General features: G+C 38.5%; 1 protein-coding gene across 6 annotated transcripts in view; it reads left to right on the top strand.

Annotated features, from left to right (window-relative positions):
• LOC139762744 (uncharacterized) overlaps positions 1-14457 on the top strand; it is a 123091-nt gene that overhangs the window by 33949 nt on the left and 74685 nt on the right. For 5 of the 6 annotated variants that reach the window (XR_011715822.1, XR_011715823.1, XR_011715821.1 and 2 more), the window contains exons 7-8: positions 3279-3442; positions 14331-14429. Coding sequence is in view for 1 of the 6 variants with exons in the window: in XM_071687837.1 (XP_071543938.1) it covers positions 3279-3442; positions 14331-14429 (263 nt within the window). In the remaining 5 variants the exon portion in view is untranslated. The remainder of the gene's footprint in view (positions 1-3278; positions 3443-14330; positions 14430-14457) is intronic. The other variant, XR_011715824.1, reaches the window with a different exon arrangement.

Genomic DNA, 14457 nt, shown 5'->3' with positions numbered 1-14457 from the left:
TCCCTGCGTGTCGTAGAAGGCGACTAAAAGGGAAGGGAGCGGGGGGCTGGAAATCCTCCCCTCTCATTTTTTTATTTTAATTTTCCAAAAGAAGGAACAGAGAAGAGGGCCAGGTGAGGGTATTCCCTCAAAGGCCCAGTCCTCTGTTCTTAACGCTACCTCGCTATCGCGGGAAATGGCGAATAGTATGAAAAAAAAATATATATATATATATACATATATATATATATATATATATATATATATATATATATATATATATATATATATATATATTTTTTTGCTTTGTCGCTGTCTCCCGCGTTTGCAAGGTAGCGCAAGGAAACAGACGAAAGAAATGGCCCAACCCACCCCCATACACATGTATATATATACGTCCACACACGCAAATATACATACCTACACAGCTTTCCATGGTTTACCCCAGACGCTTCACATGCCCTGATTCAATCCGCTGACAGCACGTCAGCCCCGGTATACCACATCGATCCAATTCACTCTATTCCTTGCCCTCCTTTCACCCTCCTGCATGTTCAGGCCCCGATCACACAAAATCTTTTTCACTCCATCTTTCCACCTCCAATTTGGTCTCCCACTTCTCCTCGTTCTCTCCACCTCCGACACATATATCCTCTTGGTCAATCTTTCCTCACTCATTCTCTCCATGTGCCCAAACCATTTCAAAACACCCTCTTCTGCTCTCTCAACCACGCTCTTTTTATTTCCACACATCTCTCTTACCCTTACGTTACTTACTCGATCAAACCACCTCACACCACACATTGTCCTCAAACATCTCATTTCCAGCACATCCATCCTCCTGCGCACAACTCTATCCATAGCCCACGCCTCGCAACCATACAACATTGTTGGAACCACTATTCCTTCAAACATACCCATTTTTGCTTTCCGAGATAATGTTCTCGACTTCCACACATTCTTCAAGACTCCCAGAATTTTCGCCCCCCTCCCCCACCCTATGATCCACTTCCGCTTCCATGGTTCCATCCGCTGCCAGATCCACTCCCAGATATCTAAAACACTTTACTTCCTCCAGTTTTTCTCCATTCAAACTTACCTCCCAATTGACCTTGACCCTCAACCCTACTGTACCTAATAACCTTGCTCTTATTCACATTTACTCTTAACTTTCATCTTTCACACACTTTACCAAACTCAGTCACCAGCTTCTGCAGTTTCTCACATGAATCAGCCACCAGCGCTGTATCATCAGCGAACAACAACTGACTCACTTCCCAAGCTCTCTCATCCCCAACAGACTTCATCCTTGCCCCTCTTTCCAAAACTCTTGCATTCACCTCCCTAACAACCCCATCCATAAACAAATTAAACAACCATGGAGACCTCACACACCCCTGCCGCAAACCTACATTCACTGAGAACCAATCACTTTCCTCTCTTCCTACACGTACACATGCCTTACATCTTCGATAAAAACTTTTCACTGCTTCTAACAACTTGCCTCCCACACCATATATTCTTAATACCTTCCACAGAGCATCTCTATCAACTCTATCATATGCCTTCTCCAGATCCATAAATGCTACATACAAATCCATTTGCTTTTCTAAGTATTTCTCACATACATTCTTCAAAGCAAACACCCTGATCCACACATCCTCTACCACTTCCGAAACCACACTGCTCTTCCCCAATCTGATGCTCTGTACATGCCTTCACCCTCTCAATCAATACCCTCCCATATAATTTACCAGGAATACTCAACAAACGTATACCTCTGTAATTTGAGCACTCACTCTTATCCCCTTTGCCTTTGTACAATGGCACTATGCACGCATTCCGCCAATCCTCAGGCACCTCACCATGAGTCATACATACATTGAATAACCTTACCAACCAGTCAATAATACAGTCACCCCCTTTTTTAATAAATTCCACTGCAAGACCATCCAAACCTTCTGCCTTGCCGGCTTTCATCTTCCGCAAAGCTTTTACTACCTCTTCTCTGTTTACCAAATCATTTACCCAAATCACACACACACACACACACACACACACACACACACACACACACACACACACACACACACACACACACACACATATATATATATATATATATATATATATATATATATATATATATATATATATATATATATATATAATATATATCATTTCTTATACTTAATCGCCGTCTCTCGCGTCTGCTAGGTAGCGCAAGGAAACAGATGAAGAATGGCTCAACCCACCCACGTACACATGTATATACATAAGAGCCCATACATGCATATATACATAAATATACATTTCATCGTATGCATTACATATACATACACACAGATACATATATACACATGTACATATTCATACTTGCTGCCTTCATCCATTCTCGTCGCCACCCCGCCACACATGAAATAGCATCCCTCCCTTCCCCATCAGCGAGGTAGCGCTGGGAAAAGACAAAAAAGGCCACATTCATTCACACTCAGTCTCTAGCTGTCATGTATAATGCACCGAAACCACAGCTCCCTTTCCACATCCAGGACCCACAAAACTTTCCATGGTTTACTCCAGACGCTTCACATGCCCTGGTTCAATCCATTGACAGCACGTCGACCCCGATATACCACATCGTTCCAATTCACTCTATTCCTTGCACACCTTTCACCCTCTTGTATGTTCAGGCCCCGATCGCTCAAAATCTTTTTCACTCCATCCTTCCACCTCCAATTTGGTCTCCCGCTTCTCCTTCCCTTCACCTCTGACACATATATCCTCTTTGTCAATCTTTCCTCACTCATTTTCTCCATGTGACCAAACCATTTCAATACACCCTCTTCTGCTCTCTCAACCACACTCTTTTTATTACCACACATCTCTCTTTCCCTTTCATTACTTACTCGATCAAACCACCTCACACCACATATTGGCAATGTCACCTCGCCCAACTGAGGTTATCAAAGTACTGATGAGAAAGTCGGTGGCCATTATCATCTGACTGGTATTTGAAAAGGTTTGGGAGTTATTTTCTGGTGAAAGCATTATAAATATTTACTCAAAATTAGTGTTTTATGATTCCAAACCTTTGTCAGAAAAATGTTTTTGGCTTCATTATTTCAAGATATTTATTTTTCATTGTTTTGTCTCTAACTTCTTCCCTTTTACCCGTTCATTAGCTTTCCTGCATCTACCATTCTAACCAAGTTTCTCACTTCCTGCGACGAACGCAACGCACTAACCTTTTACTCGTAGATGATTGAGTTAACCGTTCCTCCCGGTGTTGTCTTCCTCAGTGATCATGCAGATGCTGTCGGTGACCATGTCGCTGCTGACGCTGGCCTGGTCGGTGGCGTCCTTCGTGCGAGCCACGCGCCTGACGGAGCCATCTCTTGGTAATCTGAGCATCCTGGACCTTCTGCTCCTCACCCTTGCCCACTTCTGCTCCATCGCCGCTCAGGTCAGTCTCTACCACCCAGAATATTCCACTCTTTTTAACACCTCTACGGTGCACCAGAAGAAAATCATTTAGTGCTTTCAAATAGGTTCGGTTCGCTGCACAGGATACATGGAATCTCGCAAAGCTGATTTTGAGAACCATTAAGGAAAATCCGCTGAAATACATTGCCTGAAAAGCCACTGTTATAACTACTAAGGTTTGTACAGATATGATCCTGATTTGTTTGGTCAGTATTATCTATATTACGTCAATGCTTTTCAAGAGAATGCTGATAATGATGGTGATAATGATATAGATAATGATAATGAGGGATAATGCTGATAATAATATAAATAATGATAATGATGGTGATAATGATAATGATGGCGATAATGATAATGATATAGATAATGATAATGATGGAGATAATGATAATATAGATATTGATAATGATACTGATAATGGTGATATAGATAATAATAATGATACTGATAATGATGATATAGATGATGATAATGATAACAGGACAAACGTTTGGTAATTCTATTTTTTGACTATTTGCTCGATGTAACACCACTTCCTAGCTTATATGCCCATTAGAAGACCATGAGGTATTCACTCATTTACTGGTCTTTCCTATGATGCAAGACCCATATTGTTCCTATGTTGCAAGACCATAATGTTCTTATGATGCAAGACCATATTGTTCCTATGATGCAAGAGCCATATTGTTCCTATGATGCAAGACCATATTGTTCCTATGATGCAAGACCCATATTGTTCCTATGATGCAAGAGCCATATTGTTCCTATGATGCAAGACCCATATTGTTCCTATGATGCAAGACCCATATTGTTCCTATGATGCAAGACCCATATTGTTCCTATGATGCAAGACCCATATTGTTCCTATGATGCAAGATCATATTGCTCCTATGATGCAAGACCATATTGTTCCTATGATGCAAGACCCATATTGTTCCTATGATGCAAGACCCATATTGTTCCTATGATGCAAGATCATATTGCTCCTATGATGCAAGACCATATTGTTCCTATGATGCAAGACCATATTGTTCCTATGATGCAAGACCATATTGTTAGTATGATGCAAGACCCATATTGTTCCTATGATGCAAGACCCATATTGTTCCTATGATGCAAGACCATATTGGTCCTATGATGCAAGACCATATTGTTCCTATGATGCAAGACTCATGTTATTCATATGATGCAAGACCCATATTGTTCCTATGATGCAAGACCCATATTGTTCCTATGATGCAAGACCCATATTGTTCCTATGATGCAAGACCATATTGTTCCTATGATGCAAGACCATAATGTTCTTATGATGCAAGACCATAATGTTCCTATGATGCAAGATCATATTGTTCCTATGATGCAAGACCATATTGTTCCTATGATGCAAGACCCATATTGTTCCTATGATGCAAGACCATATTGTTCCTATGATGCAAGACACATATTGTTCCTGTGATGCAAGACCATAATGTTCCTATGATGCAAAAGCCATATTGTTCCTATGATGCAAGACCCATATTGTTCCTATGATGCAAGACCCATATTGTTCCTATGATGCAAGACCATAATGTTCCTATGATGCAAGACCCATATTGTTCCTATGATGCAAGACCATATTGGTCCTATGATGCAAGACCATATTGTTCCTATGATGCAAGACTCATGTTATTCCTATGATGCAAGACCCATATTGTTCCTATGATGCAAGACCCATATTGTTCCTATGATGCAAGAGCCATATTGTTCCTATGATACAAGACCATATTGTTCCTATGATGCAAGACCCATATTGTTCCTATGATGCAAGAGCCATATTATTCCTATGATACAAGACCATATTGTTCCTATGATGCAAGACCCATATTGTTCCTATGATGCAAGAGCCATATTGTTCCTATGATGCAAGAGCCATGCTGTTCCTATGATGCAAGAGCCATATTGTTCCTATGATGCAAGACCATATTGTTCCTATGATGCAAGACCATATTGTTCCTATGATGCAAGACCCATATTGTTCCTATGATGCAAGACCATATTGTTCCTATGATGCAAGACCCATATTGTTCCTATGATGCAAGAGCCATATTGTTCCTATGATTCAAGATCCATGCTGTTCCTATGATGCAAGAACCATATTGTTCCTATGATGCAAGACCCATATTGTTCCTATGATGCAAGACCATATTGTTCCTATGATGCAAGATCCATGCTGTTCCTATGATGCAAGACCCATATTGTTCCTATGATGCAAGACCATATTGTTCCTATGATGCAAGACCAATATTATTCCTATGATGCAAGAGCCATATTGTTCCTATGATTCAAGATCCATGCTGTTCCTATGATGCAAGAGCCATATTATTCCTATGATGCAAGACCATATTGTTCCTATGATGCAAGAGCCATATTGTTCCTATGATGCAAGAGCCATATTGTTCCTATGATGCAAGACCTATATTATTCCTATGATGCAAGACCATATTGTTCCTATGATGCAAGAGCCATATTGTTCCCATGATGCAAGACGATATTGTTCCTATGATGCAAGACCATATTGTTCCTATGATGCAAGACTATAATGTTCCTATGATGCAAGACCATATTGTTCCTATGATGCAAGACCATAATGTTCCTATGATGCAAGACCATAATGTTCCTATGATGCAAGACCATATTGTTCCTATGATGCAAGACCATATTGTTCCTATGATGCAAGACCATAATGTTCCTATGATGCAAGAGCCATACTGTTCCTATGATACAAGACCATGTTGTTCCTATGAAGCAAGAGCCATATTGTTCCTATGATGCAAGACCCATATTGTTCCTATGATGCAAGACCATATTGTTCCTATGATGCAAGACCATATTGTTCCTATGATGAAAGACCCATATTGTTCCTATGATGCAAGACCCATATTGTTCCTATGATGCAAGACCCATATTGTTCCTATGATGCAAGACCCATATTGTTCCTATGATGCAAGACCATAATGTTCCTATGATGCAAGACCATAATGTTCCTATGATGCAAGACCATATTGTTCCTATGATGCAAGAACATATTGTTCCTATGATGCAAGACCATAATGTTCCTATGATGCAAGAGCCATATTGTTCCTATGATGCAAGACCCATATTGTTCCTATGATGCAATAGCCATATTGTTCCTTTGATGCAAGACCTATATTGTTCCTATGATGCAAGACCCATACTGTTCCTATGATGTAAGACCCATATTATTCCTATGATGCAAGACCATATTGTTCCTATGATGCAATAGCCATATTGTTCCTATGATGCAAGACCCATATTGTTCCTATGATGCAAGACCCATATTGTTCCTATGATGCATGAGCCATATTGTTCCTATGATGCAAGACCCATACTGCTCCTATGATACAAACCTATAATGTTCCTTATATCAGCCGAAAGCGGTTTGCTTGTAGAGACATTTTCCAAAATGTTCAGTGTACTTCAAAGGCTTCGCTTGTTTATTGATATTTTTATTATTAGAATAGCTGTATTATTAATTTCTTGTTTTCACATGATTTTTTTTACGTTGGAGGCTTCAGTCATGGACGAAAGGCCTGTCCTTAATTAAAATATAGGGAGGTTAATGAAAGGTTAATGAAAGTCTTAGAAGAAGAGAAAACTTGTCTTCTAAAACGTGCCAGCTCATAGGTGTTGGGAAATTCATGATAGGGTGAAGAGTTCCAAAGTTCGAGGTGTATGGAAAGAAATGTTTGTCAAAAAACGGCCCACCCTTGAGTTTCTGATGGCCACACAGTAATCATGTGACGCAGCAGCTTGCCGAGTATTGCGTGGTCTAGCTAGTAGTGGGGGGCACACAAGCAGCTAACTCTTGGGAGCAAAATATATATATATATATATATATATATATATATATATATATATATATATATATATATATATATATATTCTTTCTTTTTTTATTATTATTATTATTTTGCTTTGTCGCTGTCTCCCGCGTTAGCGCAAAGAAACAGACGAAAGAATGGCCCAACCCACCCACATACACATGTATATACATGGGAGGGTATTGATTGAGAGGGTGAAGGCATGTACAGAGCATCAGATTGGGGAAGAGCAGTGTGGTTTCAGAAGTGGTAGAGGATGTGTGGATCAGGTGTTTGCTTTGAAGAATGTATGTGAGAAATACTTAGAAAAGCAAATGGATTTGTATGTAGCATTTATGGATCTGGAGAAGGCATATGATAGAGTTGATAGAGATGCTCTGTGGAAGGTATTAAGAATATATGGTGTGGGAGGAAAGTTGTTAGAAGCAGTGAAAAGTTTTTATCGAGGATGTAAGGCATGTGTATGTGTAGGAAGAGAGGAAAGTGATTGGTTCTCAGTGAATGTAGGTTTGCGGCAGGGGTGTGTGATGTCTCCATGGTTGTTTAATTTGTTTATGGATGGGGTTGTTAGGGAGGTGAATGCAAGAGTTTTGGAAAGAGGGGCAAGTATGAAGTCTGTTGGGGATGAAAGAGCTTGGGAAGTGAGTCAGTTGTTGTTCGCTGATGATACAGCGCTGGTGGCTGATTCATGTGAGAAACTGCAGAAGCTGGTGACTGAGTTTGGTAAAGTGTGTGAAAGAAGAAAGTTAAGAGTAAATGTGAATAAGAGCAAGGTTATTAGGTACAGTAGGGTTGAGGGTCAAGGTCAATTGGGAGGTGAGTTTGAATGGAGAAAAACTGGAGGAAGTGAAGTGTTTTAGATATCTGGGAGTGGATCTGGCAGCGGATGGAAACATGGAAGCGGAAGTGGAGCATAGGGTGGGGGAGGGGGCGAAAATTCTGGGGGCCTTGAAGAATATGTGGAAGTCGAGAACATTATCTCGGAAAGCAAAAATGGGTATGTTTGAAGGAATAGTGGTTCCAACAATGTTGTATGGTTGCGAGGCGTGGACTATGGATAGAGTTGTGCGCAGGAGGATGGATGTGCTGGAAATGAGATGTTTGAGGACAATGTGTGGTGTGAGGTGGTTTGATCGAGTAAGTAACGTAAGGGTAAGAGAGATGTGTGGAAATAAAAAGAGCGTGGTTGAGAGAGCAGAAGAGGGTGTTTTGAAGTGGTTTGGGCACATGGAGAGAATGAGTGAGGAAAGATTGACCAAGAGGATATATGTGTCGGAGGTGGAGGGAACGAGGAGAAGAGGGAGACCAAATTGGAGGTGGAAAGATGGAGTGAAAAAGATTTTGTGTGATCGGGGCCTGAACATGCAGGAGGGTGAAAGGAGGGCAAGGAATAGAGTGAATTGGAGCGATGTGGTATACCGGGGTTGACGTGCTGTCAGTGGATTGAATCAAGGCATGTGAAGCGTTTGGGGTAAACCATGGAAAGCTGTGTAGGTATGTATATTTGCGTGTGTGGACGTGTGTATATACATGTGTATGGGGGGGGGGGGCATTTCTTTCGTCTGTTTCCTTGCGCTACCTCGCAAACGCGGGAGACAGCGACAAAGTATAATAAAAATAAAAAACAAAAAAAAAATATATATATATATATATATATATATATATATATATATATATATATATATATATATATATATATATATATGCTTTACCGTATTTGCTTTGAAAAGATGAGCTCATGAATCGGAGAGCAAATCCTATATATATTACCTTATCTAAACAAAAAAAGAAAAAGAAAATACTTATGAATTTTGTCTCTCCTCTAATGTATTTGATTTACTAATAACCAGACTTATTTTATATTCATTTCAGTTTGTAGAGAGGGAATTTCATTTTAAAGTATATACCTACATGCCAGTATTTGTCACATTACATTTACTATAGAAAATTACTTCTAAAATTGCGTGGCATTTTTGCCTGTAATTAGACTATGCTTAGGTTTATGATTGCGCTTTAGTTAAGGCTGTATTTTACTATCACTGTTGGATATGTTCCGCTTTGTGTTTAGGATTTTATAGTTTTGTTAAACTGTATTCTAGACCATGGTTTACCTGGAGTCAACATTAGGTACTATGCCATCTGCCTAACTTATCCCACTTCGGGCTACACCCTCATGTTGTGCACAGGCACGAAGGAGGACATGGAAAAGCAAGATAACAGCACACCCAGTGGTCTATGACCAGGTTATCTGCTGGAGGACAGTACATGGGAAGGACAGATAACACAAGACCTGATGGTCTATGACCAGGTTATCTGCTGGAGGACAGTACATGGGAAGGACAGATAACACAAGACCTTATGGTCTATGACCAGGTTGTCTGCTGGAGGACAGTACATGGGAAGGACAGATAACACAAGACCTTATGGTCTATGACCAGGTTATCTGCTGGAGGACAGTACATGGGAAGGACAGATAACACAAGACCTGATGGTCTATGACCAGGTTATCTGCTGGAGGACAGTACATGGGAAGGACAGATAACACAAGACCTGATGGTCTATGACCAGGTTGTCTGGTGGAAGACAGTACATGGGAAGGACAGATAACACAAGACCTGATGGTCTATGACCAGGTTGTCTGGTGGAAGACAGTACATGGGAAGGACAGATAACACAAGACCTGATGGTCTATGACCAGGTTGTCTGGTGGAAGACAGTACATGGGAAGGACAGATAACACAAGACCTGATGGTCTATGACTAGGTTATCTGCTGGAGGACAGTTCATGGGAACGACAAATAACACAAGACCCAATGGTCTATGACCAGGTTGTCTGCTGGGAGACAGTACATGGGAAGGACAGATAACACTAGACCTGATGGTCTATGACCAGGTTGTCTGCTGGAAGACAGTACATGGGAAGGACAGATAACACAAGACCTGATGGTCTATGACCAGGTTGTCTGCTGGAAGACAGTGCATGCGAAGGACAGATAACACAAGACCTGATGGTCTGTGACCAGGTTATCTGCTGGAAGACAGTACATGAGAAGGACAGATAACACAAGACCCAATGGTCTATAACCAGGTTGTTTGCTGAAAGACAGTGTATGGGAAGGACAGATAACACAAGACCTGTTGGTTTATGTCCAGGTCATCTGCTGGAAGACAGTACATGGGAAGAACAGATAACAGAAGGCATTATGGTTAATGGCGAGGATATTTGCTTAATGTTAGTACATGGGAAAGGTAAATAGCAATACATGATGGTTAAGGATAAATTTATCTGCTGGAGAGCAGTATTTGGGAGAGGCATATAACATTAGACCTGATGGTCTATGACCAGGTCCTCTTCTGAATGACAGTACATGGGAGATGCAGATAATATGACCCTATAGTCAGTGACGAGGCTAGGTGCCAGAGGGTGTCGACACTGACCTAAACTCCTAATTTGTAAGCATAGATGCAAATGGTCTTTATTCCAGTTATATTAAGCTTCTCATTTAAGTTTAGGTTTAAATCCAAGTCCTTAGATACCGTCATGTGTGTACAAGTCAACCGCTATTGATGAAAATGGTTGTCATTTTTGATGAACTGAGAAGAGGTATGAGAGATCAGGATCCTATGAACACAGTCTTAGCTACTTGACCCCTTAAGCTTAAGCGATACCACCCATGATCACGATGGTACGACACTTGTCGCACCAACGTACCGAAGTGCTCAGTGGTTAGGTTAGGTTAGGTGGCTTATGATCCTATGTGATTGAAGGAAGCTGTGTCGTGAGATGCTCTCAGTCGTAAAACTACATCTGTAGGAGATAGCAAATATTCATTTCGAGATCGAGATATCAGAAATACCCTGTCCTCACTCTGCGAGACTTGTCTATGAATTATAACTAACCCGTCCATACTAAGCGAGACATGCCTATGATTTATAACTACCCCGTCCTTACTCAGCGAGACTTGTCCATGACTAATAACTGCCCGTCCTTTGCGAGGTTTGCCTGAGACTTTTCATAACTATCCAGTCCTTAGTCAGCAAGACTTGCTCGTCACTTATCATAACTACCCCGTCCTTACGAGTGGTATCATAACTACCCCGTCCTTACGAGTGGTATCATAACTACCCCGTCCTTATGAGTGGTATCATAACTACCCCGTCCTTACGAGTGGTATCATAACTACCCCCGTGCTTTCATAGTGAGACTTGCCCGTGACTTATCATAACTATCCCGTCCTCACTCAGTGATTTTTGCCTGTCACTTATCATAACTACTTTGTCCTTATCGGGACTTTACTTGATCTGTCATAACTCCCCGCCCTTATTCAGTGAGTTTGGTCTGTCCCTTATCATAGCTATATTGTCCTTATTGAGACTTATCATAACTACGCCGTTCATACGCAGCTATATATGCTTTTGGCGTATTATAACTATAACTTTTCATAACTATACCGTCCTTCACCAGATTTGCCTGTCCCGTCCTTACTGAACGAGACTTGACCATAACTACCCTGTCCTTACTCAGCGAGACGTGCCTGTGGATTATCATAACTACCCCGTCTTTGCTTGGCGATAATTGACTGCGACTTATCATAATTATCCCGTCCCTATTTAACGAGACTCGCTTGTAACTTTCAGGAAAAAAAATTAATTCCTGCTTCATTTACATATTTTTCTTTTATCGTTAATCAAAGCAAATAATAGTGATAATGAATAATAATAATGATTTTTGTTTTATCATGATATATGATATATGGAAAGTTTTGATAATCCTTAATCGTAATATATAATCTAAACAAAATATTGATAAACTCTGGGGTTCGTGGCGAAAGGGAATACGGTTATTGAGAAACCTTTATCATGGTATACAGTTTAAACAAAATATAAGCAATACTTTATCGTAATATTTAAACAAAATATTGATAATCCATTACATGAAATATAACTTAAACAAAATACCAATAAATCTTTATCGTGATATATTTAAAAATAATTATGATTTATCGTAATATCTAATTTAAACAAAATATTATTGCTTCTTTATCGTTGATATATAATTTGATTAAACAAAATAATAATCCTGTATCTTGATACATGATTTAAACAAAATATGAGTAATTCTTTATCATGATATAGAATTTGATCAAAGTATGAATATAATTCAAACAATATATTAATAAAACTTTTACGTAATATGTGATTTAGACAAAATGAAAATCCATAATCATTTAGATGAAAACCTTTAATCATCCTCTCTCGTGATACATAATTTAAACAAATATTGAATATCCTTTATACATAATTTAAACAAATGTTGAATATCCTTTATACATAATTTAAACAAATATTGAATATCCTTTATACATAATTTAAACAAATATTGAATATCCTTTAAAGTGACGTATCATTTAAGCAAGATATTAGTAGTAATCCTTTTATATGTAATTTTAGCTAAATATGAATAATCTTCTATCGTGATATACAATTTATAAAAAAATGTTGATAATCCTTTATTGTGATACAATATTCATACAAAATATTGATAGTCCTTTATAGTCATACATAATCCAAACAAAATGTTGATAACATTTTATCATGAAATATATTTCAAACAAAACAATAATCCTGATATCTAACTGAAACAAAATGATAATCGCTAATTGTGATATCAAATTACTTATCATTAAGGACATTACTATTGCATTTCTCTTCTTTTTTGAGAATAATGGAAGACGTAGATTTTTTTTTCCAAAGAAAAGTTACTAAGAGTATTTAACGAAAAATTGTTTAAGTTGTGAAACAAAGATTGAATATTTATACATAATTCGATACTAATCTTCGAAGACATAAAACCAAGATTGAGAGCATATCTACTTAAAACATTGAGGACATATCTACTTACAACATTGAGAACATTTCTACTTACAACATTCTGAAAACATTTCTACTTACAACATTCTGAGAACATTTCTACTTACAACATTCTGAGAACATTTCTACTTACAACTCTGAGGACATTTTTACTTACAACATTCTGAGAATGTATCTACTTACAAAAAATTCTGAGAACATATTTACTTACATTCTGAGAACATATTTACTTACAACATTGAGAAAATTTCCACTTACAACATTCTGATGACATATATATTTACAACATAGAGAATATTTCTTACAACACTGAGAATATATGTTCTTACAACATTCTGAGAACATATCACTTACAACATTCTGAGAACATATCACTTACAACATTCTGAGAACATATCACTTACAACATTCTGAGAACATATCACTTACAACATTCTGAGAACATATCACTTACAACATTCTGAGAACATATCACTTACAACATTCTGAGAACATATCACTTACAACATTCTGAGAACATATCACTTACAACATTCTGAGAACATATCACTTACAACATTCTGAGAACATATCACTTACAACATTCTGAGAACATATCACTTACAACATTCTGAGAACATATCAACTTACACATTGAGAACATATCTACTCACAACATTGAGAATATATTCACTTACAACATTCTGAGAACATATCTACTCACAACATTGAGAATATATTCACTTACAACATTCTGAGAACATATCAACTTACAACATTCTGAGAATATATCTACTTACAACATTTTGAGAATATATTAACCCACAACATTCTGAGAACATATCAACTTACAACATTCTGAGAACAATCTACTTACAACATTGAGAACATATCTACTCACAACATTCTGAGAACATATCACTTACAACATTAAGAGCATATCTACTTACAACATTGAGAATATATCTACTTACAACATTTTGAGAATATATCAACCTACAACATTCTGAGAACAATCTACTTACAACATTCTGAGAACAATCTACTTACAACATTGAGAACATATCTACTCACAACATTCTGAGAATATATCTACTTACAACATTCTGAGAACATATCTACTTGCTGTTTCAGGTAATGAGTTTTTCACTGTTCGCCTCGAAGCTTGTGGTTGCTTTCTTCGTGATGACAATTCTCCACTGGCTCATAATGACCTTCTGGGTCCTCACGCAGGTACGTCCTTCTGGGTCCTCACGCAGGT

Source organism: Panulirus ornatus, chromosome 44, assembly GCF_036320965.1.
Source record: "Panulirus ornatus isolate Po-2019 chromosome 44, ASM3632096v1, whole genome shotgun sequence".
Lineage (NCBI taxonomy): Eukaryota > Metazoa > Arthropoda > Malacostraca > Decapoda > Palinuridae > Panulirus > Panulirus ornatus.
The sequence above is the reverse complement of the archived record's forward strand: the minus strand, read 5'-3'. Positions and strand labels throughout refer to the sequence as shown.